The following is a 10,943-nucleotide window of genomic DNA, read 5'->3' on the forward strand; positions in this document are numbered from 1 at the left end:
TTATTTTTCCCCACCACCACCAACATTCCCATCAATCAACGCACGTAAAGCCTCCACATGACATTACGAAACAACCAATGAGCCAACGACGGATGAGAAAACCCATCTCCACCGTCCAACCACAACTCCTGCGGACCGATGCCAGCTTCGTTCACCGCCGATTCGGTGTGCCTCAAGGTCACGGACGCTTAATTTGCTGTGGGCCCCGCTGCCCCAACAAAATGGCAGAAATATCTCCGAAAGGTCCCTTCCCTCTAGTCTTCTCTACCAAGGTTATTTTTTTTTAAAATCTATATATATTTGGAATAATTTCATCTCCTCCTCTGTGGAGGAATGTAGAGAGAAAGAGTACCACTTTTCTCTCGTTGGTGAAATTTTTCTTCCTCTTTCCCCTTCTAAAATCCTTTGCTTTCGTGCTGTTCTGTCCTCCATTCCTTTCTTGATTCCTTTTTTTTTTCTCTCTCTCTCTCTATCTCTTTCTCGCTCTTCTTCTCTTTCTCTTTCTCTTTCTATAATATATTGTTTTGTGAGCCACATGCATCACCTGTAGGGCCTGTCGCTTCTGAATCACAGATCAGAGGCTCCCGCTGTTCCATCCCTTCCTCAAGTAGGGAGGTGGGTTTTCTCTGAGAAACTCCCCCTTCGGAGCAAGATTTGCTTGAATTCGGCTGCTGGGTGGGCTCAAAATCGGATCTTTGTTCTTGGATTTTCGCCGGTTTTCCGCCTCTGGGCACCGGCGATTCCAAACCCGGTTCTTGGCGTCGAGTTTGATGTGTCTTTCCGTGGGAAGTTCGGTTCCTGGGGAAATGAGTATTGGGTTCTTGCTGTAATTGTGGTAAAGTTTCGATTTTGATGCTTTTGGTGTTCGTCCGATGGCCGGAATTGATGCTTCGAAGTATACCCACAGCCCCATCCACCAGGCGGTGCTTGCCAGGGACTACGCCGGCCTGAAGAGAATACTTGCTTCGGTGCCACGGCTCGCCGACCCTTCGGAGATTTGGACGGAGGCGTCGTCGCTCGCCGAGGAGGAGAAGGCCGACCAAATCTCGGCGGTGATCGACCGGCGCGACGTCCCAAATCGAGAGACGCCGCTCCACCTGGCCGTCAAGCTTGGGGATGCCACTGCCACCGAGATGCTCATGGTGGCCGGCGCTGATTGGAGCCTCCAGAATGAGCAGGGGTGGAGTGCTCTCCAGGAGGCAATTTGCACCCGGGAGGTGAATCTTGCCAAGATAATAGTCCGGCACTACCAGCCTCTAGCTTGGGCCAAGTGGTGCCGGAGGCTGCCCCGAGTCGTGGCGACGATGAAGAGGATGAGGGACTTCTACATGGAGATCACCTTCCACTTCGAGAGCTCGGTTATCCCTTTTATATCCCGAATTGCGCCCTCTGATACCTACAAGATTTGGAAGAGGGGTTCCAGTCTTCGGGCCGACATGACGCTGGCCGGTTTCGATGGTTTTCGGATTCAGCGGTCTGACCAGAGCGTTCTGTTCCTCGGGGAAGGGTCTGAGGATGGGAAGGTGCCACCAGGATCACTGTGCATGATTTCTCACAAGGATAAGGAGGTGATGAATGCTTTGGATGGCGCTGGGACTCCGGCCAGCGAGTCGGAGATCCAGCAAGAAGTGTCGGCGATGTCCCAAACAAACATTTTTCGGCCAGGAATTGATGTGACTCAGGCTGTGCTGCTCCCACAGTTGACATGGAGGAGGCAGGAGAGGACAGAGATGGTAGGCCCCTGGAAGGCCAAGGTGTATGACATGCATCATGTGGTGGTTAGTGTGAAGTCTCGGCGGGTCCCCGGTGCTATGACGGATGAGGAGTTCTTTTCTTCTTGCAATGAGAATGATGCTGAGAGTGAAGAATTTGAGGACATCCTCACAGAGGAGGAGAGGAAGCAATTGGAAAATGCACTTAAGATGGAATCCCCAGATATGATTGAAGAAAGTCGGTCTGATGGGTTCATTGCGCACCGGCATAGTTGCTATGAGCAAAGGGAGATTCCGATTGAAGACATGAGTAGCTGCAGTAACAGTGAGAGTAAGCAAGAGAAAAAGGGTTGGTTTGGTGGTTGGGGAAAGAGGGGTCAGACTCACAAGCAAGAAGGGCAGAAGTTTGTGCCGCCAAGGAGCTCACTTTGTGTGGATGAGAAGGTAAGTGATCTCCTTGGTGATTCTCCTTCTAGGTGTCAAGGCAGGCCGGGAAGACATTCGGTGGAGGTTGATCTTAGGAGAGGAAGGGATAGAGATTCAAAAAAATATGTTGCTAGTTTAGAAAATGGACATCGGCATAAAGAGATTAGCAAGGAGAGTGAGTATAAGAAGGGTTTAAGGCCTGTTCTCTGGCTTTCTCCTAACTTTCCTCTTCGGACTGAAGAGCTGCTACCATTGCTTGATATTCTTGCAAACAAGGTCAAGGCAATCCGTCGTCTAAGGGACCTACTTACAACCAAGCTTCCTCCTGGAACTTTCCCAGTCAGGGTATGAGACTTCAACTTCATGATTTAGGCTTTGTGTCCCCTAAGTCTTAGTACGATGATTAACTCCAACCAATCACTATGTCCTTTTATTACACCTGTTCTTTACTATGATTTTGACAGCTATCATGGGATATATTTGCATCATTGTGTTGTTTTCATTTTGTACTTGCTTGCTCAATTCTTCTGTAATATTTAATATCACTCAATTATCGTTTGGTTTTGGTTGTATGGCGTTTAGAAGTAGATAGTTGCTATATATCCACTTCAATATCTTAAATCGTTTTAATCATTACCCACAGAAAGTAGTTTATGGAATGCAACACTAAAAGACCATGCTTTGTTGGAACTGAATTTAGTTGTCTTACATGATTAATGTTCTCAACAGAAACTTCATTGCAGAAAATGTTCATTTCTTTGTAACATGCTTCTTCTTTGATGAAACTGATGATTATTATGCCTTGTGGTTTTTGTCTCCTTTATAGTTTTTATTCCAACTTTTCCTTGCAGCAATTGGGATTGCGCTTGTCACAACATCGTCAATGCACCTTTTAGTTTATCTATGACAATAACATCTGTGTTGCTAATAAATGTTGAAAGTTGTTATATAATTTGTTGGCATGTTTGTCAGTGAGTTCTTAATAGTTAATGGCAGAAGAAATCTTGTGTTGTAATGTTTCTGAAATATCTCATATACAATTGAAGATTCTTGAAAAAGAACCCTGATCTATTTGAAAGGGAAACAAATTTATTGTCACAAAATCTTTGTCATCCTTTTGTTGATCATGCAATCAGTTAGAAGTAGAAAAGCTAAATACTTGGGTTGAATATGTAGTTATCAATAAATTACATGTCTTACAGATAGTTCTTATTCTGATGCTGAATTTATGCTTTGAGTCTAATAGTCTTGTCCTTCAAAATTTTTATTTCACTATTATTCTTGTGTAAATGTGGTTGTAGTTCTCAATCTTGTGACTTATTCTATAATTGATGGGACAATGAAGAGAAGTTGGTGAGAGGAAAATCTACATAAGTTTTTTTAGTATTATACTGTAATGTAATGAAAAAGGAAGTTAACCACCTCCTTGGGTGTTTAAGCCCAATTATGCTGCTTTGGGGTTTTAATATCTTTAAATCTATTCCTCATGCTGATTTTTGCTTCAATTTTGCTTTGGGATTTTGCTTCAATTTTTTATCCATGGATGTAGTTGTATTGTTAGTCTTCTAATTGAGATTTCACTTTGACCTTGTAGAAATGCTTCTTCAAAACCTACTTCATGTTTAAATGCAGAGTGTCATAACAATGCTCAGAGCCATTCAACATTGTCTTTAGCTTATGACTCATCACTACCTATTAAGACTCAACAAGATATAACTGCAACATTCTCCAGATCCTTTTTCACAAAGTACGACCTCTATTTTTGCAAAATTTGGTCTTTCTTTCCACTTTTTGGACCCATCAAATGCACATATGAGCAATCCTTTGTATTATATTCTTGTTGATCTCCATGGTACAAGAACATCCCTTCTCATTGATTTTACATCACATTATTCTTGATCATTACAATTCCAATGCTTCCCCTAGTATATATTACAATAAGTTTCCAAGGATTGGTCTCAAACTTCTAGAAAGATCTCTACACTTCATCCATCTAACTTTAATTATCTTAAATATATTTGTTTCTATCTCTCCGTTCTTTCGTAGTGCTTGTTAATATTGCTTACATGAAGTGCTTTGATGCCACAATGACTGAAGATTAATTGATGTGCCCGATGAAAGGACACATTGGATCAAAAATAAAAAAGGAAAATTAACATCATGCGATCATGAAAAAGTCCTCTAAGGTTGAAATATTACAATCATTGGGATATTAGTGCATACTTGATCCATATGCATCCCTTTGGCGCATTCGAGGAGCAATTTGGAGCCTGAAAGTCAGTTAACACTTTGACTGTAATTGATGCCTAGCGTGTAGATAATTGAAGTGCATTTTAGAGAGATATATTTAGAACTAGAAGCTTAATTTTTCAAGGGGCTTACTAGTTCAGATTTCAGAACTCTGCATTCTAGAGTGCTGTCAACAATGACAAGCATCTTGCTGGATTCCCTTTCATTTCCTTTCTAGAGTTTAGTTAGTCTGTAAGTCTTAGTTTGGGTCAATAACTTGGGGTTCAAATTATTGGTTTCAAAGCGATAGATTAAATTTGAATGAGTCCTATGTTATAGTAGTCTAAGGCTAAAACAAGGGTTATTATTTAAGAAGGATTGAGCACGCAAGCGAACTGGCATATCTAATTGATCTCCTATTCTCCTTAATGTTCTCAATTTCTTCTTCCTTTTCTTTTTCCCTCCTTTTTCAACTGTAGTAAATTCTTCACACTATACAATTTTGTTCTGCTCGTGTCTCTTCTATGAGCAAGGAATTTGAGATTAGTTTTTTTCTTTTTGTGCTGTTGTTATTGATTCATTATGTAATTTTCTACTGTTTATGCATCATGATTTTTCAATAAACTTTGAATTCTTACACTTTTTTTCTCTTATTTTCTGCACTAGAACAATTTTTGCAATCCAAAATTTTTTACTAATCTTCCATAGACTATCTTTGACTCCAATAGAACTCTGAATCCCTTTTTCATGAAAAGCACCATCTTTCTATTAATGTTAGAACAGAAATCTTTTGGGCATTGTTGTTTAATTAACTGACAAGTTTCTCTTGTTCTGTCTTGTTTCCTGTAACATGACAATAAAGTAAGTTATCCAACTAGTCTTGTACTACCTGAGCCCTTTAGATCCAGCAACGCTTTGCAGACCATGCCTAAGTTTCCTGCATCAAACAAATGAAAGAGACCAGAATTTAAGTGGAAGAACTGTGATGTAAAAACAACAGAAATTTTCACAGTCAATTAATAAGTAAAAATGAAGAGCCATTTTCTCTTTTGAATACTAGGAGCAGAATTAAACTATAAGAATTTACTGCAGTTTACTGGAGAAAAAGGAATAAGGGGAGAAATGTAAAGAGATTTGGAGAGGAAGAGGTTATTGGGGAGATGTAAGAGAAAAAGAAAGGGGAATAAACTGTAGCTGAACCTAGCCCATGTGAAGTCTTTTCCATTCAATCAGATAATTTCTGCTTGCTACTTCTTATATGCTATCTGTCCTCTACAAATAATAACTCAAATCACCACTAATATTCACTAGTTTGATTGTTAAGCTTCTGCAATTTGGAACACAATCTAGTCTAATCTATCTCTATCATTTGAAACCAAGTAATTTACCCTGAATTATTCACCCAAGCTGGAACAGTAAGAAACCAAGTAAGAAAAACCCAAAAGGAAAAAAGGGACTTCAACCAGCCATCCATCACACTTCAGTTAATGTAGCATGAACAGTGTAGTGAGCAATAAATCCTTTAAAAAATCATGGTTTTAAACCAAAATAAAAGCATAAAACCAATGTTTGCCATACCAAGTGGTTCCATACCATACCAAATCGGTACACAGTCTTATACCATGCTGACATTCGATATGCCTCACCATCTCATACCATACGGTGTACTAACACTATAATAGGATGGTGCTGGTATGTGGTCTGGTTCTGAGATGGCAAATTTTATATAAAACAGTCTAAAATGCTCATATACTGTGTAGACAGAAAAAAGGACTCATGATCTGCACCATTTAAGTGAATTAGGAGCTTTAATTTGCTTTTTATATGCCTGTTTGGATGGATGTGGACCGAGTATGCCTTTCTATCTTAATGATTGTGGAATTGTTGATTGAATTAATGATCAGGGCCCAGGGGGCCTTTTGAACTGATTCTTTTGCCTGTGGTGCCCTCCCTTGGTGCACATCAGTTGATCCTTGGTCAATATGGCATGGCATTGTACATGCATGTTGTTTGCATTGGGGATTTGATATAAGATGAATGTTATCATCAAATTGTTGAATATGTAAACAAAGATCCAGCCCCAAAGTATCTAGCTTTTAAGTGTGAAGCACTGATGATAATAAACTGGAGGAAATGTTGGGAGTAGTTCTTCAGTTCTCCCTGTTTTTGTCTTTCATCTTTCTTGACTTGTGTATCATATCCTATGTATGTTCTAGACCATTGCCCTAATTACAGGGGCCACCTTGGTAGTTGGGCCCGAGTATGACAAATTAAGTTTTAAAGTTGTTCCAGTTTTTTGTTCTTTGTTATTTTTTCTAATAAGTTGCCTTTTACAATTTTTGTTTGACTGGTTGACCTTATCCAAGAAAACTTTTCAAGTGGAACATGTTTCCTTGTGCATACGAGATCATGGTGACTGTTTGGTAACGATTGAGTATGTTGAGGTTGGTGGCATTGATTATGGGGACAAACTCAGTTTCTTTTGTTTTCTTTTTTCTTTAACAGCCTGGTACATGTAGATTGAACCACACATCTTTCCTGTTCCATCATACAGAAACTCTTCTTCTGAGATCTCTTGTTAAATGTCCCCAACTTTCTTTCTTTCTTTCTTTTCTGTCCATCTTCCGTCTTCTACTATGGAGTAAACTGAGGAATAACTTAACTATTTTCTTTTCAAGTTGAAGATTAGGGTTTTTAATTGCTTGTGATCTTGTATTTTTACACAACCTAACCAAGCAGGCAACCAAGAAGGTCTCATCTAGAATGGTAACGATAAGCCTTTGCACAGATAAGGGATATTCAAATTAACACATTTCTCCATTTATATTTTTATTGTTTTCCATTTTGAGAAAAATTAAAAACTGGAGGTAAACCTGTCTATCTAGCATCATCTAATCCATATTCTTTTTGAAGTGTCTCCATGTTGCTTAGTATTTTTGAGGGGGTAATAAATATTACGCAACTTATTAGATGAAAACACAAAATTTTGAAGAAATGATGACTGATATTTTGTTGTGTTTGTTTATGTGCTAGTGGAAATTGGGGTGCTCATCTGGTAACTTTGTTTGCTTTCGGGTGCTCTCGAGAGACTTCATTTGATAGGTTCCTCAAGTCACAACTAGTGCTGTTGTCCTTTCAAGGAGAGGTCTTGTGACAACACAGCAAGGACAGTGGCAGTCAACCAATGATGCATCTAATTTAACCAATGCTTAAAACAAGAACCTAAAAACTTTCTGGCCTTAGCACCATTTTGGTTACCATACATTTTTTCCGTAGATTTTCCTTGGGTGTGTGGGGATAACAAGATTTAAGCAATGAAAAGACATGGAGGTGATAGATGATAACACAGACTTGGGCATAAAAGTGCTATTCTGTGTGCAAGATTAGAAAGATATACGTCTCTAAGAATGCTAGTTGCTTCAGCAAATCTTAATCTACTTGAGCAAGGATGTTGAAAACACTAAATATAAATTTCATTTAAGATGATAAAAAGATTCAAAAGTTAATGATGGATCAGAGCATGCAGTTGATATTGTAAGGATTCACCCGATGATGCACAGGGTTTTGCTAATCCTCTTTGGAAAAACAAGGACCCTATCCTTTCTTATGCTCTTCTGCCTGGAAGAAGAAAAGAAAACAGAAAGGTTTGATATAATTCTTTAAGCAACATGAGTGGAAAACATAAGGAAAGAATTGTTGGAATCAAGTTTTTTGAAGAAGATTTCCTGGGATGAGGTGTTCTTTGGAATAGGAGAGACCTTTGGCATAGGAGAGACTGCAATTTTCAATCAGAGTATACTCAAGCTTTAGATGAAGAGATAAGATAAATGTGGTTTTTCATGTGCTGAAACGCATAAGCCTCAACAAACTTGACGGTTCCCTGACATACTCCCAACATGGTCTTCCACATAAAAGCACACGAGCCACTCGAGGAAACTTCTTGGACTAGGTCAACCAGTCAAACCAAAGATCCTCCAAAAAAAAATGAAAATAAAAAAAAGGAACAAAATAAATATTGGTATGCATTGATCTAAGGTAGGACCTATAACTCCAATATGCACGGGCTAGTAGATAGGTAGATCAGTTGACATGGATGATACAAAGGTGGCCCTGTCATTCTAAGATTTTAAAGCAAATAAGATTTTGCACTTAGTTGGTATACAATTTTTGTTTTCTTGCTTAATTAATCAGATATCCAAATATGATCCTGTGTCACTTAAATCCACTTTCTGGTCTTTTTAGTCATGGTGATAATTTCAAAGATGTGAAATCTAGATAGCCTCTCATCCAGTATTGCTTTCTCTGACCAGTAACTAAATGATAAATTTTAGTTGTGTAGCTGGTAGTTTTTTCTATATTTACTATCATCAAAGGATCTCGTACACTTGTGCATCTTTTTTCTTTGTTATTTAGTATAGAGTTGGATGTGCAAACATGGTTTTGGGGTAGTGGTTCTATACACATGCAGGGATATTTGATCTTTCACAGCAGCATTAAAGGTGAAGAATGTGAGTATGAATTGATTGTTTGCACACAGTTTTGATGGGGGGAGTCTGTTGAAGATGCCATTACTGGAATGGGGGTTAGGTACTATTAGAATTAACCCTGCCTTGGAAGAGTTGTATTTGGACTATGGATCAGTGGGGCCATCATGGACTGTCAAACTCTGTACTGGCGTTCTGAGAGTAGTAATAAAGTTGGCATAATGGAGGGATCAACAAGAACTTGTGGATATGGGAAATGATGTAGGAGTGATTACCCAAAAATAGGCACACTGAAGAGCTTAATCAATGCGTACCTGCTGTGGTATCATAAAGCAAGCATTTTGATTGAATTTAACTTCAACCTCCCCATGGTAAAAAGAATGTAGGCTGGTTGCTAGACCACTAGATTATTGATTCCTGTGGCTCTCACCCTCATTCATTTTGAGGATATGCTGACTGGTTTCTGCAGTTGTAGTTTTCAGATGCAAGCAAGACAAAAAGACACTTGCAAATACAAATGTAAGCATTTGCAGGCATCTAGAAATGCAAGCAACCAAGCAGCCCCTTGGACACAATATGACCCAGTTCCAAAATTTTTGAACTGTTTCTAATGTACAATTAGGGAGATTTGAACTTTCAAAAATTTCTGGTGCCAAATAATATTAATTTATAATGACCGAACACTTATGGTCAAGAATCAGACTTTTTCATTCATTTTCTTCAATATTGGAACAATGCAACTTAATATTTTAATGTATCATTAACAGACTTACTTTGTATTTGGGCTGCCAAATTGCATCCTTTGATATTGTCATGCAATTATTTTTGTGTACCGTACAGGAGTGTCCTTGTATCATATTTTTCAGAGGTGGAGGTTATGGAACTTGGGACATCTGGAGATAACATTGAAATGATTAATGAAAGAAATGACATGAAATTAACAGAAATATGGTTTTATAATATTCTGATTCTACATATATCACATTCATCTTGCAATCCTTCGAGAACATCTAATGAGGACAGAATACAATCAGTAGGCTGAAACTTCTTGAGGGTCAACTTAGCTTCTTTGAACTCTCTTAATCAACTGCCAACTACATTTTTTTCTTATGAATATGCATATGGTACAGTAGGTTGCATCTTCATTTTGTATCATTTGTGTGTGAAGTTGGAGACATTTGCAGGTGGCAATTCCAGTCATACCTACCATCCGGGTGCTGGTTACATTCACAAAGTTTGAAGAGTTACAACCCTTGGAAGAGTTTGAAACCCCTCCTTCAAGCCCTGAAAGCAAGATCCCTGCAGCACCATCATCAAGCTCCTGGATTCAGTGGATAAAGGCACCTTACCGTCAGTCCTACTCCACAACATCAGGACCAAGCAGCCGTGTGGAAGATATCCAGGATCCTTTTGTGATACCACCTGATTACACTTGGACGACTCCAGAGGCGAAGAAAAAGAAGATGCAGGAAAGCAAGAGCAAGTCCAAGAAAGTAAAAGGTCACAACCAATGAAACCTTAGGGAGGAGAAGATGTACATTGAGAAACATGTGCAGTGATGGATGCTACTACCCATGACCGGTTGCCGGAGCTTCACAAGGCTATTTCGGTAAAAGATGACTTATTATGCCCAACTGGGATTGCAAGCTTGGGCTGAACTTAATGGGAAGTAAATTTAAGAAACCTTCAGGAATGGTGATCCAAAACCTCAGGAACCACTTGTAACCAAATTCAATGTGTTTAAAATTTGTTGGAACATTCTTTCTTGTGCCAAGTATTGGTACACATGCATGCTGCTATTTTCAAGGACTAAAAAGCCTAAATTAACAGGTGTAATTATGTCTTTCTTTTTCCCTTTTCTGGTACCATATTCTCTCTCTCTCTCTCTCTCTCTCTCTCTCTCTCTCTCTCTCTCTCTCTTATGAGGCCTGCTTTTCATTTGTGGAACCTTTTGATGTTCACCATCTGTCTTGAACTTGTTGGAATCCTTTGGTTATCTGGTGCATGATCAAGATAAATTTCATGCTTGTGTGATGAGAATTCGAATATTTGGCCACTCATATAACTGTTGTTTGATTAGGTTAGTCATGGA

At 39.1% G+C, this 10,943-nt stretch overlaps 1 protein-coding gene across 2 annotated transcripts; it reads left to right on the forward strand.

The window, feature by feature from the left end:
* The first annotated feature begins 308 nt into the window (after nt 1-308).
* LOC105053603 (uncharacterized) lies at nt 309-10,705 on the forward strand. Of its 2 annotated transcripts, none has more exons than XM_010934836.4 (2): nt 309-2,483; nt 10,020-10,306. In XM_010934836.4, exons 1-2 carry the CDS (start codon nt 873-875, stop codon nt 10,089-10,091), a joined length of 1,683 nt encoding a protein of 560 aa, XP_010933138.1. In that variant the 5' UTR covers nt 309-872; the 3' UTR covers nt 10,092-10,306. The 2 variants fall into 2 exon arrangements, with proteins under 2 accessions (XP_010933138.1, XP_010933137.1); XM_010934835.4 differs by having other exon boundaries at nt 313-2,483; nt 10,036-10,705.
* The last annotated feature ends 238 nt before the right edge of the window (nt 10,706-10,943 follow it).

Source organism: Elaeis guineensis, chromosome 11 (assembly GCF_000442705.2).
Source record: "Elaeis guineensis isolate ETL-2024a chromosome 11, EG11, whole genome shotgun sequence".
NCBI lineage: Eukaryota > Viridiplantae > Streptophyta > Magnoliopsida > Arecales > Arecaceae > Elaeis > Elaeis guineensis.